The following is an 18039-nucleotide window of genomic DNA, read 5'->3' as shown; positions in this document are numbered from 1 at the left end:
TAAATAACAAGTACTAGACCCTGTGCTACCTGGCAGGATGAGGGCAGTGATGCTTGTACAGGGGCAGTTATATTTCTGCAGCTTTAACCATGGAGCCCAGGATGCCAAGGATTCTGATCTTGCTAGAAAAGCTTGGGTTCTGCATCTTACATGCAATCACCTAATCTCTAAATCCTTAATCAAAATTTTAAACATTGTACTGTGGGTTGGATTTGGGTCCCCTGCAAATCCACCTGTGGTGAGAGCCTCTTCCTTTACTCACTGATACTACCTTATTGTTTGTAATCTTACCTCATGCTGTGAAGAATGTTAGCATGCAGTTTTAGTTCCTGACAGGAGCTTCTGGAAATACATTATACTTCCAAAGCAAATCTTTTACCGTCTTTCCATAATCTGAAATATGAGTGGAAATAAAACGCCTGTTTTACTTACAGCATTTATACAGCATTTTACTCACTTAGAAAAGGAGGACTTCTAATGACATTGTAAAGGGTGTTTCTTTGCTTCTTTTTGAAATCTATTGAAATATGCAGCCTCAGTGTGTTCGTCAGTTAACATAAGAATGATAGTGGATGTATCTTGATCAACATAACCAGGCTGGCCTAAGAGCGTGGTTGTAAGGTAACCAATCTGCAGCAGAATACAGTACTAGGACCGTGCTGCCTGCAGCACTTTATGGAAGATCATTTAAGGATTTGATTTTTCTCACTCAAGCATGCATTATTCAGCTAGCACTTAATAGGCATCTTCTATAAACTCAGCACTGAACTGAATGCTGTGGGCACAGCAGGAGTTAAGTGCAAATAAGGAGAGGAGGATGCAGACAGGTAGAACTAGGTCATCAGGTAATTATAGTACTATGCAGAGGGATTGGTAGCAACTGCACCTTAAGTGTTGGGGGTCCCGCAAGGCTTCCAAGAGAAGAGATGGTGGGAATTGGTGAGGCTTGGGGGTGAGGGGAGAGGGAAAAGAAAGGACTACTTGTGAAGGCTGAGGGCCTTAGTGAGCTGGAGACCCCAGAGCAGCACCACATAGCACAGGTTCAGACAGAGGCAGGGGGATGCCTGTGGGAGAGAGAGCTCCATCCAGTGCCCATTGTGCAGGTCCTTGTAAGCCCTGTAAGCAGCTGATGAAAGGTTTTTGAGAAGAGATGGAGTTGATCAGATAAAGGCAATTTTAAAAAGCAGATTGCAACAGCAATTTCCCCTTCAACTCCCTTCTTTACTTATTACTCTTTTTAAACCTCTTAAGTGCAGGTGGTGATGCTGCTAGTGAATAGTTTTCACAACAATCAAGAGATATCTGATGTCCTTCTAGGCTACTTAGCTTCAGGCTTCTCTGCCCTCAGCACCTGGAAAGATAGGGAGATAATGGAAAACCATGACCACATCAATAAACTAGAAATGAGGGTAAAACTAAGACAAAGGGAGAAGCAGCAAATGTTTACCTGGATTACAGAGGCAGAATAGCACTGATAACAGGAATCAGGCCAGCGTTTGTGACCTGTGGCCAAATGTCTATATTTTAGTGGCCTCAGTTGTCATAGAAGGGAGTCGGATTAAATGTTCTTGGAGATAATGGTCAGCTTTACAGTTCTATGAAGATTATTTCAGTATCCTTGGTGAATTTATCACCCTTTATATCAGTGGATGTATAGATGTATTTAATGCAGTAAGGTTCTAAATATGTGTGTGTATATGTGTGTTTGTGTGGGCGAGTATGTAAGGTACATGAAATAAGAAAATTTTATTAGGAAGAGAAATGCAAGTCAGTAAGAGGTCAGATACATTTGAGAAGGTGATAGTAGTGATAAAGCATGGCTGTTTGCTGTAATCTCAGTATCTGCCTGCCTTTTATAGAATGGCAGACTATAAACTAGGAGCTATTGCCAAGACCAGTGACCAGTGACCCTTACAGAGACACTAAGAAACTCCCTCTAATGTCACAGTGTTGAGGCTCAAAATATCAAGAGTCAGAGAGATTCTGATCTACAGGACTGTATGGTGATATTACCTATCCCCTCTGAATCCTTCAGTTGGCAGTGGTAGAGACAGAAATACAGAATTTCTAGAAAATTTGTGACCATACCTGAGCAACCTCCTTTTCTTTTCCCCTTTGTTCTTTTCTGGAATCTCTCTCTCTCTCTCTTTCTCTCTCTCTCTCTCTCTCTCTCTTTTTTTTTTAACTACCATGATACCACGACAATCTGGACTTACCTTAGTATAGCATAAATTATATAATGTATAATTTACTTTTACTTTGCTTATGTGGTTATGGAAGATCATACTTCTGAATGCTTTAACTGAAATGATTGTGGAATATGCTGCATGAAATCGACATTCCTAAAGTGTTGTCACTTGCTGACAGTTACACAATGAGTTTATAGGGGAGGACAGGAAACTCATACAATTTCTTGAAGTTATTATTTTTTGTACTGAACTGACTTCTGTAATGTTAAAGATATTTGGGAAGTCCTTCTCGCCAGAGAAAGTTGGGAGGATCTCCCCAAAGTCATTAAATCACAGTTTGCTGTGGGTAGCTTTGCATAAACAATTTTGTTTTTATCATCCCAGGCTTCTGAATACTGAACACTTGAGATAAGTCACTCTGCCCTTGATAATGGTATGTTTGCTTTCCTGTCTTGCTTTATGTGTTTCCAGATATAGAGTAGTCTCCTTCAAATGCTGCCTTGATTGGAGAGAAATGAGACTACTCGGGGGCTGGGATTTGCCAGCCTCTGCCATTGTACAGTTGGAAGAGGCCTGGCTGACTCCATAATGATTTTTTTAGATGAAATGTCCTGAGCACTTGTAGTGTCCGAGCAGACCTGACATTGTGTTACAGCGGTTGCGCATTGCTGGATGCTGAGAGGGAGGACAGGGCGAGGGGGTGTAGGGCAGAGGGTGGCAGGGAAGCAAAAGCAGGTGCAGGGTATCAGTGCACTTCCTTGTAGGTAGCAGAGCTGCCGGGAAGTCGTCCATGCCAGGACCATGGCTGGTTTAAGGCAGCATAGCAGAGTTAAGGCCTCTGCCACACATCAGTGTAGTTTGTGTCAGATGTAGGAGGTGGTGCTAACAGCCCAAAGAGAAACACAGGCTGTGGGGTTGTGCACTTTGCCCTGAACTGGGCTGAGATTATAATTCTTTTAGCTTTAACTTTATCATTTGATTAATCGAAGTTAGTGCCATGTTCAAAATTCCAGCCCAGCTCCAACTAAAATTCGTCCCCATTTTTCATGATCCCTACTTCTCTGATCTCATAATCTCCTTACAGCATCTTCATACCCATTGATTGTATCTGGTTACCAAAGCCCTAGTTCTGAAGCATTTTATAACAAGTCTTACTGCCTCTCAGATTTTAAAAATTGTGATGGGATTGAAAAGGGCATGTAACCATGATCTTATCAACATTTTATTCACAATGGAAAACTTGATATGCTGATACTTTGAGGGGTTTTGTACTGAACAAGAAAAAAAGCTATACAAATAAAAAAACCACCATCAAATTTGTAGAATAAAGATCTTTTGTGTCTTCTAGCTCAAGGCTATACCTTTCCATGGACTCTAGCTCAATGGTTATGCGTGTGTATGTGTGCATGCTTTGGTGTTTGTGTGTATCTGGGACCCATCCCTATAAACTCAGATTTGGAAGGTTTGGGTTAGGACCCAGTGAATCTGCGTTGATATCAGGTGCAGCAGTTGAATTTGCTGTACATGGCTAGAGGACCATGCTTTGAGACATACTGCGTGCTTGGTGTCTGGCTGCAACCGTCTCAAAGTGCACAGCCTCATTCCTGACGAGGTGGGTGGAGCCTATATATTGCAAAATAGCATTGTTTGATGGAAGAGTCTGACAGTGCTTCAGTCTGGTGCCTTACAGAGTTGAGTGTCTCATGTGCATGCCTTGAAGTACTGGGACTTGCAGCCTTGGCACAGATAGTCCTTTTTAGACTTTGAACTTACCTTTATTTGCATGAAAGAATAGGGTAATCATTATCCACATACTTTCCTGTAAAGAAAGGCTGACTTAGCCTAGTCAACAGCACAAGTTAATGTGACGTGTTTGCTCTTCTTAACCAGGCAACACAGGGGCTTGGTGCCAAACCACATCTTTTTGATTGCATGCTTTGTAGTGTTCTTGCTGACTATTCATGTAACTTATATTAATAAAGTAAAATATTTGAAATAAAGTAAACTATGCTAACTGCTTTTAATCATAGTTTTTATAGCCAGAGAGGAAGCAACTCTGCTGTTATCAAGTCTTACAGAAACCCTCAGTTCCTAAACTTGTCTCTTTTCTGTCTGAAGACAGTACCTGGAGCACAGTCAACAGCATTTGCAGCCCTGCTGCGAGACAGCCTTCGTTTCTGGGGCAGTGGCTTGGCAGTGTCCCCTTTGAGAAGAACCCCTGCCTAGCATGGAGGCAGTGCCCATATGTGCGCAGGCTTGTCCAGGGTCACACAGGAGCAAGGGGAACTGCAGCATGGGGAAGCTTGGCTAGGTCCTTTACAGGTTGAACCAGCAGTAACTGCAGACACAGAAGCTGATAATATTCTGCACTGAGTAAATTAACACAAGAAAGTAACTATTTAGACAAGAAACAGTTTCAACATTTGAGATTGATGTGTGATATGAGAGCAAATTATAGGTTGGCACAGGCCTGCCGTAGACTAGCATGGGGAAAAGGACCCTGCTACTGTATTTCTACCAGTACCTGAAGGGAGGAGGGATGAGACGTGAAGAATTTCACTGCAGTTAGGATGATTCCTTGTTGTAATGGTACTGTGGTTGCTTATTAGTTGGTGTAGCAAATTAAATGGTTTGGGCATTAATAGTAGTAAAAGTAACAATGCATTTCTGAAAAAGTTAAAATTATTTTGAGTTACAAACTCTATTAGGTTGAACCCTGCAAAGTTGCTGTGGTAATAGGTCAGCAATGTCAAATATTGGCAGTTCATGTGATTAAGCTGTACCATTGAAGGCATATGTTTTAGAGTGATTTAGTAAGCAGTCAGTGAGGTCAGGTGACACTGCAGTGTGGGAGTAGCCCCCTGCTAACTGCTGTGGGCCACTATTCAAGTGATGGGTAAACTGGTATCTGTGGTAAGTGGGAATGTGAGGCTGGAATTCCCAGTACCACATTTCAAGTTCTGTGAAGTTAAGAGAATTAGTGGGTGTTAGACCAGGAGGAATATGCATGGTAATTGAATTTTGCCCATTCTCAAATAGAAAACGCAATTAAGAAGCAAGTATAAAAAGCAGACTTTTCATGGATAGGAAACAATGCATATGGTATTTATAAAGTATTCTTGACCAAAACTCCATACGTTTGGATGACATCTGTGAACAGAAAAACATGTGTCTAAATCCCAAATGTGATTTTAGTTAACTTCAGTTTAGATGACACCACACTTATTTTAACCTTGTAATGTGGGTTAGCTGTGACTGTTTCTGCCATAACCCACAGATGACTCTTTGTGTATAAAGTACAAAAAAAAAAATACATATGAGGTCAAAGATGCAATCGCATTTTTGTAACCTGATTCTCATTTGCTTGATTTGTCAATTGAGCATTCTGTGTGGTGTGCATGTATTTATTGCATTAGATACTGGGGAAGGTCCAGAGTGAAGCAGAATGCCAGGTTCTGTGATTGCTGTCTTGTAACAGGGACTTGAACAGAAATAGGAGACACTGAGGCTTTCATAGGAAAGAGAGTCCTTATTACGCCAGACAGAAGGTGCGATTGGATTTACATCTACAAAGACTGAACCCCTAATAAAGGAAGGCATTTCTTTATCTATATTTTTTAGCTTTTTTGTCTCCCTTATTTTCGAGAGTCCCCTGTCACACTCTCAGTCCACAGGCCTGTTAGGCAGTGTGCTGTGTGGAAGTGCAAATGCGCTGCCTTGGAGCTGCTTGTCCGTCCTCAGGTACACACCTACTTTTTTCTGTCTAGACTGTCTCATCACAGACACAGTGATATGAGCAACCCTTTCCTTTTTCTTTTTAAATTCCTCTTTAAGGTTTTCCCACTCAGAATATTTTAGCTTTGGAAATCTTCAGGATCCACTGGCAAGTGAGAGAACTTCTTAGTTGAACGTGGTTTTATTGTTTTTAGTAAAAAAGTGATTTTCAGTAGCCTTAGAGTTATGTTTCTATAGGTTGGAAGAAAATGTTGATGTCTGTTGTGTTTGTAGCTTGAGGTATGGTTGGCTCCTTGGGTTTTATGGGTAGCAGTTCTTGTCTTCTAAGAAAGTCAAGAAGTCCCTCCTTTTCTCCCCACTGAACAAGAATGCATCAAAAAAAAAAAAAAAGATGAAAGGAAAACATGAATGTACTATTTCTTTCCAGAGGCTAAAGTGGAAGTATGCGAGGATGTGTTGTTTGTATTTGTGAACAATCTTTCTTAGTTGGATATCAAAATAATGAACTGGAAAAGCATCTCAAATATTAAAGAGGTTTATTTTTCTTTAACAACATTTTTTTAACCCTGCACTGGGACCATGATAAAATAAACCTACTCTGATTTTCTAATCTGATCCAAAATGTATCTTAGTCATGATGGGATTAGCATTTGGAACAAGATTTATTGCCTTCATGTTGGAAACTTAAGATGTGTATTCTCCAAAGTGGTAGGCTATGGTGTGAACATTGGTGTTGAGTACATATTAGGATGCTGGTACCAACCCTTGAGATGGTTCCCTGCTGGGACTTTGTGTATATGTGGTAGTGGGAGGAGGTGGGCAATTAATTTTATGAACAAGAGTGTTTTTTCACTTCCATTTTGTTTTGACATCACAGCCCTAAAACATTTGTTATAAATTTTATCCTCAACCCTAACTATAAGATTTTTTACATCCTATACAATTGCACCTTTTCAACCATCACTGGTGGAGTGCATTTAAAATTATGCTATATGTTTACCTAAAATTTCTGAGGAAACCAAGTGTGCTGCAATTACCAATGCTAATGTTGCAGGATTTGTTTTGTATGTAAATGATGAGCAAATAACATGTGGCTTATTTATGATAACATTAGGACTATGTAGGGTGTATTTTAACAGTTTGCCTGGAAGAGAGAGACATAGCAGGTCTAGAACTAGTAAGCGCCAGTCAGTGGACAGACTTGGCAGCCAAGGAGATTTATCTGCGTGGATTGGAACAGGAAGTACAGTAGCTGGTACAGGTGCAAACGTGGCCACATCTATGTTGGTATATACTGAAGACTGCTCTCCACACTTTAATGCCATTTTCCTTCCCTCAGCTTGAAATTAATGGCTCTTACATCATCCATGTACAAATTCAGCATGTTTTTTTTAATTAATTAATTTTTTTTTTAATTTTTGACAGGCAGAGTGGACAGTGAGAGAAAGAGACAGAGAGAAAGGTCTTCCTTTGCCATTGGTTCACCCTCCACGCCTCACGCCTCCGCGGTTGGCGTACTGCGGCCGGTGCACCGCGCTGATCCGAAGCCAGGAGCCAGGTGCCTCTCCTGGTCTCCCATGTGGGTGCAGGGCCCAAGCATTTGGGCCATCCTCCACTGCACTCCCGGGCCATAGCAGAGAGCTGGCCTGGAAGAGGGGCAACCGGGACAGAATCCAGCACCCCGACCGGGACTAGAACCCGGTGTGCCGGTGCCGCAAGGCGGAGGATTAGCCTATTGAGCCACAGTGCCAGCCTCAAATTCAGCATGTTAATCTTAAAAGAAAAGGGGGCTGGTGCTGTGGTGGATCGGGTAAGTCCCATATGGGTGCCAGTTCGAGTCCCGGCTGCTTCTCTTCAGATCCAGCTGTCTACTACGGCCTGGGAAAGCAGTAGAAGTTGGCCCGAGTGCTTGGGCCCCTGAACCTGTATGGGAGACCCAGAAGAAGCTCCTGGCTCCTGGATTTGGATCAGTGCAGCTCTGGCCACTGCAGCCATTTGGGGAGTGACCCAGCAGATGGAAGACCTCTCTCTCTGTCTCTGCCTCTGCCTCTCTGTGCCTCTGCCTTTCAAATAAATAAATAAATCTTTAAAAAATATGACATGACTTTCTCTGTGCTGTTTATCCCTGTTAGGGTAAAAAAAAGTATTTTCTCCTAAGATGAATGATGGCAGAAATTTTACTTCCCTGAAATGGTAGGGAAAGAAAAACCATGTGGGAATAACGGGTGTGCAGGTGCTACTTTGAGCAATGAGAAACATTTTAGGTGTACGTGGCGAGAGAAGACAGGCAGTGGTAGGGCACCGGAGCAAGGGTCCTCAGGGTAAGGAATTCTCGGTGAAATGGAAGCGTCAGTGCCTTTCTGGACTCGTTGCCTGTAAGAGTGCATCACCACTGAGTTTGACAACCTGAGGGGATAACTTGAAAAATGAAATGGGACAAGATTAAGAACAATGTTACACAACCTGTTTCCAAAACATGCCTCACACTGTCCCTTTGTCTCTCACAACAAAGGGGAAGGATGGATGGATGAACTGGGGCATGTGGATTTTCTTAAAAAAAGACTTGTTTTATTTATTTGAAAGGCAGAGTTACAGAGAGAGGTAGAGACAGGGAGAGAGGCCTTCCATCTGCTGGTTCACTCCCCAAGTGGGTTCAGTAACCAGGGCTGGGCCAGGCTGAAGCCAGTAGCTTCTTCTGGGTCTCCCACATAGGTGCAAAGAAGTAGCAAAGAGATTACCAGAGAGAAAGAGAGCCTTTTTACATTGATCAAAGAGTCAATTTACAAAAACAAACAAACAAACAAAATCCACCATATATAAATACTAAGTGTATTCCAGAAGTAAAAAACTGCCATCAACTCAAATTGGAAATGGACAAATCCACAGTTACATTTGGGAATATCAAAATCCCCTCTCAGTAGTAGAAACCACTACTCAGAAAATCAGCAAGGATAGAAGAACTCAGTTAACATCATTAAACAGCAGTTCACATTTGTTGAGCTCTCCATACAATATCAGCAGAATACATAGCCCAGACCCTGTTATACCAAGATTAAACAATATATTGTGTAATTTTAAAAAATATTTTATTTATTTATTTGAGAGAGAGTAACAGAGAGAGGGAAAAACAGAGAGAAGGGTCTTTTATCCGCTGGTTCACTCCCCAAATGGCTGTAAAGGCCCGAGCTGGGCCAATCCATAGCCAGGAGCCAGCAGCTTCTTCCGGGTCTTGCCGGTGCAGGGGCCCAAGCACTTGGGCCATCTTCCATTGCTTTCTCAGGACATAAGCAGAAAGCTGGTTCAGAAGTAGAGCAGCTGGGACTCGAACCGGCACCTGTATGGGTTGCAAGCACCACAGGCAGAGACTCAGCCTACCATGCCACAGCACCAGCCACCATATGTTCAGTAATAAACCTGAGCAGTTTAAGAAGAATTGAAATCATGCCAGATCTGTTTTATGAACATAGTGGAACCTAGGTAGAGATTAATAACAAATGACAGATGAAATAATTGGGAGGGGGATCTTCTAAATGGAAACTGTGCTCTTCTACCCCTCATTCTGAATAGTTATTGGCTCTGGACTTGAGAAATGAGTTCTCTTTCATCTGTCAATATGCCAAAATAATAATGAACGTATTAGTTCACTGATGCCTATGATAAATTGTCTCTCTGTCCACTTTTTTTCCAGCTTCTCTGTTAAAAGGACTAAAACATGCTAACATAGTGCTGCTTCATGACATCATCCATACCAAGGAGACACTGACACTTGTGTTTGAATATGTGGTAAGTCAAGTAAGAATTCACACTTATAAAATAGGAATGCAATTCTTAGTGTTGTTTCTTCTAAAGTTTTATTTCTAGATAGCTGTATTGAATTGAGTATTCATCTGAGTATGTGAGACTTGTAATTTTGCACAGTGACCCTATTAAGAGATATTTGAGTACTTTGCATCTTTGAAAAATCCAGAAATTGTTAAGTTGGATTTTTATCAAATATATTATCTGTTTATAATGGATTTGTTACCTGATGTCTGACTCCAGCCAACTTCCTAATAATGCATACCCTGGAAGATAGCAGTGATGGCTCAGCTACTTGGGTTTGTGCCATTCACATGGGAAACCTGGATTGAGTTCCTGGATCCTGGCTTTGCTGGCTTTGGCCCACACTAGCACTAGGCTTGGGCATTGTGAGCATTTGGGGAATAAACCAGGTATTGGAAGCTGTGTCTCTCTGTCACTCAAAAAAAAAACAAACAATAAAAAGGCCTCCTTATTTGGATATTGTGTGTGTGTGTGTGTGTGTAGTAGAGGAAAGTCTCATACTTACAATTTAGACTTCAAGGTTCTTTCCCTGAGTTGGCATTTCAGCTATTAATTAAAACTTCCAATTTGCATGGCACACATGTAATGATCTTATTGTGTTGAGAGTATTGCTGCTAGAAGACTTAGACTTGAACTCATAATTAATCTTTCTCCATTTCCCTTAGAAAAACATATGGTATTTGTGTAGCACGACCGCAGCATTTAACGGTGGAATCATGAAATGTAACCATGATAATTAACATAGCAATTTTCACAGATGGATCTGAGAACATGTAATTTATAAGACACAAATGACGTTGCTGTAGACTTTTATTGAAAAGAGTGGCTGTTGGTATTGTGAATGTATTAAGATCGCATTTTGTAATTACCATACTACTTTTTTAAAAAATGTGAAATAGCTTGTATTTTTTCTCAAAAAATATAAAGGAATGAATATTTGCAGCAGTTTTGTCTTGCTAATGCCTGCTTGTGTCTGTTTGTCATTTGAAAATTGTTGTCTTATGAAGAAGCCATTCATCTTGTCTATTTACATATAAATGATAGATACATTTGAATAATATGGTAATGTGGTTGCAAGGACAGCTAGAGCTGAGCAGTTGCGTATATTACACGCTACCAAGAATGGATACAGATTCACACATCAATGCAAATATAATTTCTTTTGTTTAATCCATGATTTTGGAGTCAATAAAATATATTCAGCTGATTGGGGGCTGGAATTTTTGGATTCATACTTTCCAGTATGTTTAGTTTACATATTTCAACCAAATCTAGATTTTTCTAACTATACTTGACTAACTTTGTTAAGGTTTTATAAAACTGAGAGTTCAAAAATATGCTTATTGCCTTCTTCAATTGAATAATTAAACTGAAAGGTAAGAAAATAGTTTTGGCACCATAATCAGTAATGCTAGGTAAAGAAACTAGCAAAAATAATGTGAAAATATGTCCTCCCAATCTTTAAAAAAAATTATTTATTTAAAAGGCAGAGAAACAGAGTGAAAGAGAGAGAGAGAAAGAAAGAGAGTTCTTCCATCCACTGTTTCACTCCCCAAACTGATGCAACAGCCAGGCTAAAGCCAGGAGCCAAGAACTCCATCCTGGTCTCCCACATGGTTGGCAGGGTCCCAAGTTCTTGGGTCATCATCTGCTGCCTTCCCAGGCACATTAGCAGGAAGTTGGATCAGAAGCAGAGCAGTCAGAACTGAAACCAGCACTATGATAGGGGATGTTGGTGTCGCAAGTGGAACCATAACCGTACTTTGCCACAATGCTGGCCCCACCTTCAAACCTTAACAGAAAATGAAATGTATTTGTCAGACTAAAAGCATACATATTGAGCCAAATGTCATTTGATGATTTTATATTTTGTGGAGTTGCCAAACAAAAGCAAAGACATTCATTTTCTGCAATATTTGCTAAGACTGATTTATAAATACAGTCATTTTTCTTTGTGTGAATGAAAATTTCCCTGATCCTAGTTCCTGGGGAGATTTCCCAGGTCCTCTTTTCACCCCCTCCCCTCAGAAACCTTTTATTTAAGGAATACAAACGTCTTGCATTTCATACGTACAACTTTAGAATCATAGTGATTCTTCCCAGCATACCCACCCTCATTTTCACACTCCTACCTCTGTCTCCCAGGTCCTCTTAAATCAAGCACACGATAGCATGGACATATGAAGGGCTCTACAAGTAACATGTCATTCCCAGCCACTTCCTGTTAGCGAAGGAGCCAAGCTCCTGTGGTTCATGACTTCAGGTTGCACTATCTCTTCTTCAGTTCTTCTTGACACCTTTTCCTCTAGACTCAGCTTTGTTTTTACTTTCTCCTTTTTTTCTGTCCTCTCTATCTCCTATCCTCTTGCTCTCTGTGATGTAGTTTTGCTGTGGTACCTGGTTTGTTTGATTTTGTTTTTGTTTTTGATGATTACAAGTAAAAGATGTTTCAGTGAATCCATGAAATCTGAATTTGGGGGCTGGTGCTGTGGTGTAGCAGGTAAAGCTGCCTGCTGCCTGCAGTCCCGGCATCCTTTATGGGCCAGCTGCTCCACTTCTGATCCACTCCCTGCTAATGCGCTTGGGAAAGCAACAGAGGATGGCCCAAGTACTTGGGCCTCTGCCCCAACATGGGAGACCCAGATATAACTCCTGGCTCCTGGCTTCAACCTGTTGCAGTCATTTTGGGGAGTGAACCAGTGGATGGACGATCTGTCTCTCTCTGTCTCTCGCTCTCTCTCTCTCTCTGTAACTGCCTTTTAAGTAAATAAATAAAGTCATAAAAAAAGAAAGAAATCTCAGTTTAGGGAAGCAAAGAGCTTCATGCCATAGAAATGAGAGTCTTGTCCATTAAGGTGAGGTCTCCTCAGCTGGGTTAGCCTGCCTTTGTTGCCTAGTACAAACATAATGGCTTGGATGTTGCCTGAAGATTTTATTTTCTGTTCTGCCTTCTAATTGCTCATTCCTTGTAAATATCCTGTTATCTCATGAATAATTAAGGTCCCTGTATATCTAATGGGTTCGTTGAGTCCGGTGCTTTCGTCACAGTATCCAGCAGAAATAACTCCAGCTTTCCTTCCATGTTTTCTGGCAGTGGGAAGCTGATAGTGATTTTGAAGCAGGAAATGCCTTGGGCATTAAAGCAGATTTAGGGGGACAGAGCATAAGAAATGTGAGGACACCGAAGGCTTGCTATGAGTGTGGGATGCAGAAAGATGAAAGAATATTTAAGACAGGTGTGACCACAGTATCAGAAGCGAACCACTAAAATTGATGGAGTTTTATGCTGGACACTCCTGTTGAGGCTGCATGATTATTCTCACAGTTGGTGAGTGAATGCCACCACTTCACAAGAGATGCTTAAGGATTAAAGAGATCAAGTTGTAGGGTATAAGTAATATCAACCCAGACCCATCTCCTTCAAATCCTAATTGGAGTATTTCTCCTGTTTTCATTTGTGGTTTTACTTTGGTTGAGTGAAGGGAAGCTTTCCTGTTTGTTTCTGCCATGCTCACTTGAGTCCAGTTAAATCCTAAATGTGGTTAAACTGCTTAAAACTTCAAGGTTTTTCTACTGGTGGAAAACCTAACCATTTAAACCTTTATTTCAATTACAAAGTTTCCATAAAGCAAATGTGTAAGTTATAACATTGTCCTAAATATTCCTCTGCGATCTACAAACACATACATAGAATTTTGTTATCTAGGATGATATAAAATCAATTCCAAACACTTCAGTCTAAAATGTCTTAAACTTACAGATATTGCCATATTTCAAAATTGTTAGCCTGAAAGTTATTTTTGAAGTAACATTGATTTTGTAGTTTCATGTAGTTAGTAGTACTTTTCTTTTTAAGGGGAGGGGTATGTTAACTTAAATGGTATAAGAAAAATCATTACTCCTACCCATTAAAATTTTAGATATGAAATAAAAGTAAATATTTTTAAAGATTTTTTATTTATTTGAAAGGAAGAGTCAGAAAGTGTATGTGTGTGAGAGAGAGAGAGAGGGAGAGAGAGAGAGGGAGAGAGAGTGAGAGAGAGAGAATGAATCTTCCATCTGTTGGTTCAGACTCCTATGACTGTAATGGCAGGACTGGAACCAGGCTGAAGCCAGGAGCCTAAAACTGCATCCTGGTCTTTAGGATGGGTGGCAGGGGCCTGTGCTGCCTTCCCACCTGCTATAGCAGGGAGCTGGATCAGAAGGAGAACAACCAGGACTCAAAAGGATTTGGACCTGTGCTCATATTGGATGCAGGCAGCGTAGGGGGCAGCTCTTAACCCAGTGTGCCACAGTGCTTGCCCCAAAGGTTAAATAATTTAAGATAGAATAGGCACTAGTGGATTTTTCCTTTTGACTTCAGGATTGTTTTCAAGGGCTTTATATGGTACCTCTGTAACCTGAGTCTTACCAAGTGAAGGAGTACCATATATTATAGTGTGCATGCAGTACAAACACATTTTTGTTTTCAATGAATAATGTAACATTTTAGGTTTCAAAAAAAAAAAAAGCCTTCTGAGGGCCAGAACAATGAAATAAATGATGAGAAGTTGATGATGTGAAGAAATACTTGATCAAATGACCTTTAAGGTCAGCATTAATGTGATTCATTGGCTAATAAGGTATTCTTGACTCTTTCTGGAATGTTTCTCAAATGTTCTGAAACATTTTTATATGCTTTCTTAAAATTATTTTTATTTTATTTGAAAGGCAAAAAGAGAGGGCCACAGTTAGAGGTAGAGTGAGATCTTTCATCTGCTGGTTCACTCCCCAAATGCCTGCAGCAGCCGGGGTTTGGCCAAGTTTCATGAAGACTGGAGCACAGAACTCTGTTTGGGCCTCACAAATGGGTGGCGGGGACCCAGGTACTTGAGCAGTCACCTGCAGCCAGCCAGGTGTGCGTTGGCAGGAGCTGGGTCAGAACCTGAGGAACTGGGCCTCAAATCTGGCTCTCTGGTATGGTATGTGGGCATCTCAAGCAGCGACTTAACTGCTGTGGAAAACAAACTTTCAGATTGTGTGGATACAATGACCAGGAGGCTGCAGGGTTGGGAAAGTTTTGGGAAGTGTGCTCTTCAGGTTGCTTGTGTCTCACTCATGTAACATGTGGACGCCCATAAAACAGGCTATTGCCAGGGCCTTTTTGCAGTAGTTGTCAGATGTAAAGGAAACATCCGTAACCAAGGGGTGCCTCAGTTAGCTTGAAGAGGAATCTGGTCTCAGAATGTCTGAAATACAGTTACAGCTCTCTTTTTTTCCTGTTTGGGTTCTAGACTTGGAAGACAAATGCAGGAAATACCTGAGAATCATTAACTCCAGAATCTATTTAGTTGAATTGCTACCAAATTTTTCTCCTACTTAAAACAAAAGTTAAATAATTTAGTTTTGTAATTTTTTTTTTTTTTTTTTTGCTCAAGAGAAGTAAGTGCCATGTTTTCCAATTTAACACCATACTGAGAAATTTAGAACAGATTCTATATGTGGAAATAAGGACATAATGGTAAACATGATTATGTAAATATATATTGCCCATAAATTCAGATACTCTTTTATTTTCAATCACAGAAGAAAACAGCAGGTGGAACATCATTTGTCATTGCATATTTAATAGTTGTTCGTCAGAAGAAAAGCAAAATAGAAAGTTGGCTGCCAGAGGATGGGGAGCAGGGGGAAATGTGGAGTTGTTGAGTGGATACAGGATTTTAATTATGTAAGATGAGTAAGTTCTGAATGTCTAGAGTACAACGCAGTGTCTCAAGTGAAACAGTGCAATACCATACATTTCAGAGTTAGGAATGGAGGAGGCTATGTTAGTTAGTTAGTCAGTCAGTTAGTTAGGAGAAAGGTATATTTTATTTTGTGGCCCCTGCTACCAAGTAGTAATAGCAAGGGAAACTTGTGGAGGTGATGGATATGCCTCATACCCTTGATTATGTTGATGATATCATGGGTATATGTCCAGACTCATCAAATTCTATACATTTAGTCTGTGCAATTAATTGTATATCAGTTAAACCTCAGTAAAAGTAAAAAAATAAATAAATAAAAGCAAGAATCTCATAGTGAGTCATGATATCATTAGAAGCAATCTTGTTTCTTCTCCTATGCTGTAAATTAGTGAAGTAGTCCGAACTAATATAGTAACATTACATAAAACAAATACTTTATATTTCACATGGGAAAAAAAAAACTGTCACCAAAAAGCATATAAAGTGATTTATGGATTTTCATAAATCCCAGAAGGTGTTTTTATAGTGTTTTCTGTTCTACAAAGCGCTCTTTAAAAATGTTATCCTTTTAGCTTCTCTATTTAGCCCTTTGAGGTAGGTACAGCATGCATTTTTATCCAGTATTTTATTGATAAAAAATAATGCCTAGAGAATCTAAGGCTGATTTACTGAGGTCAATCAGCCAAGTTAAAAAGAATCAAGATGAGACTTTGGCCCTAGTCTTGTGTATCTGAAGATCTCTGTTGCTGCTGTTTTCCCCTGTAGCCTGCCTGAGTTGACTGTCTTCAAGGTGTATGATGTTCTGCAGCATGTGTGATGTCAGAATTTAGGCATGGAGGCTGAAAGTTAGGTTCTGTCTTTTCACCAAGCCACACAATTTAACTAATTACTTTGTTTCTCTGCCTTGTACATTTTGATTTCCAAATCTTTGAAGAATACTTTAATTTGCATGGTTTTATAAAACATCTGTTCTTGGAAAACAGTATCTCTCCATCAGCATTCCAGTGTTCAGATAAGCCTATCCAAGAGCAATTAAACATTTTTCAGCCTTCCTATGAGACAAAATGAATGTGCACATGAATTCGAAATGGAGGTGATCAGAGAGAGCTTTGCTGATAAAGTGGCAGGTAAAAAAATTCTTTTTAAATCTGTAGGAGGTCAATGAAGGACACCCAATTTTATTTGGGAGAACATTCCAGATAAAATACTTGTATATGATGCATCAGAGCTCCTGTGGCTGGAATGGAATGAACAAGGGTAATAGGAGGAAAGACCCAGTTAAAGTCCAGATTGTTTGACTATATGACGTTTTGCATTCCTTCTTTGCATTTAACTCAAGGTGAGGTGGAGAGTCACTAAAAGGTAGTGAGCAGAGAAGTGAACTGATGGACTTATGTTTTAATCAGGTTTCTCTGGATACTTTCTTGAGAGTAGACCGAAGGTGGGCATGTTCTGAACAGTTCGCAGATTCAGTTTGACATACGCATAAGTTGACCTCACATGGAGGTGGTGAGAAATGGTAGGATGCTGGTGCATTTTCAAGATTGATCTGGTAATATTTGACATATGAATGAGACCTCAAGAGGAGTCAGTGGTGTCCCCTGGCAATTGGCTTGAGCAACTATGTGGTATAGCTACGTATAGAAACTGCAGGAGAGGCTTAAAATGTATGAAGTCAGAGATGCCTGTTACCTATGCATGTAAAAATGCCACAGACTGCTGGATATTATTCTGGCATTTAAAAGATTCAAGAAAGAGATTTGGAAATTGTCTGGGTTATACATATTATTTTAAAAAGAGAAGTGGAGGGGCTGGTGCTGTGGCATAGCAGATGAAGCCACCGCCTGCAGTGCCGTCATCTCATATGGGCGCCAGTTCAAGTTCCAGCTGCTCCACTTCCAATCCAGCTTCTGTTATGGCCCGCAAGGCAGTAGAACATGGCCCAAGTGCTTGGGCCCCTGCACCCGCATGGGAGACCTGGAAGAAGCTCCAGGCTCCTGGCTTCAGATCAGCCCAGCTTCGGCTGTTGTGGCCATTTGGGGAGTGAACCAGTGGATGGAAGACCTTCCTCTCTGCCTCTGCTTTTCTGTAACTCTGCCTTTCAAATAAATAAAATAAATCTTAAAAAAAAAAAAAGGAGAGAATTGTATAAGATCACCAAGTGTGGTTGTTGTTTGATGAGTCTCAAATGAGCCATACCTAATGCTCACACCCTCCTGTCGTACCTTCCCTTCAGTCTATGCTGGACTTAAGACTTGCTCCGATCAATTAGGCAACATGGTGGAGGGGACAGTATGCCAGATATGGATCTTATGATTAGGGGACCTGACCAACTTAGGGTTTTGTGTTCTTGAGGGTCCTGCTTAGCCATGTAAGAATTCTAGGAATCCTGCTGGGGAGACCATGTGTATATGAAGTCCTAGACTACTTGGATGAAAACTGAGAGCCCAGCAGACAAAGTGAAGTTAGGTCCTAGATATAGGATCCCAGCCAAACTGGCCTAGCTAAGGTGCTAGATGTCACATTCAACACTCACAGATTCCAGGAGGAACCTAGATAAGTTG

At 40.6% G+C, this 18039-nt stretch overlaps 1 protein-coding gene across 6 annotated transcripts in view; it reads left to right on the top strand.

Moving 5' to 3' along the window:
* Positions 1 to 18039, top strand: part of CDK14 (cyclin dependent kinase 14) — a 724945-nt gene that overhangs the window by 360201 nt on the left and 346705 nt on the right. For all 6 annotated transcript variants that reach the window (XM_070058421.2, XM_008261493.5, XM_051852767.3 and 3 more), the window contains one exon: positions 9613 to 9707. In XM_070058421.2, coding sequence (XP_069914522.1) covers positions 9613 to 9707 — 95 coding nt within the window. The remainder of the gene's footprint in view (positions 1 to 9612; positions 9708 to 18039) is intronic.

This window comes from Oryctolagus cuniculus, chromosome 16, assembly GCF_051225735.1.
Source record: "Oryctolagus cuniculus isolate XC-2025 breed Fujian yellow rabbit chromosome 16, ASM5122573v1, whole genome shotgun sequence".
Lineage (NCBI taxonomy): Eukaryota > Metazoa > Chordata > Mammalia > Lagomorpha > Leporidae > Oryctolagus > Oryctolagus cuniculus.
Note: the sequence above shows the minus strand (reverse complement) of the source record. Positions and strands in the feature narration are given on the sequence as shown.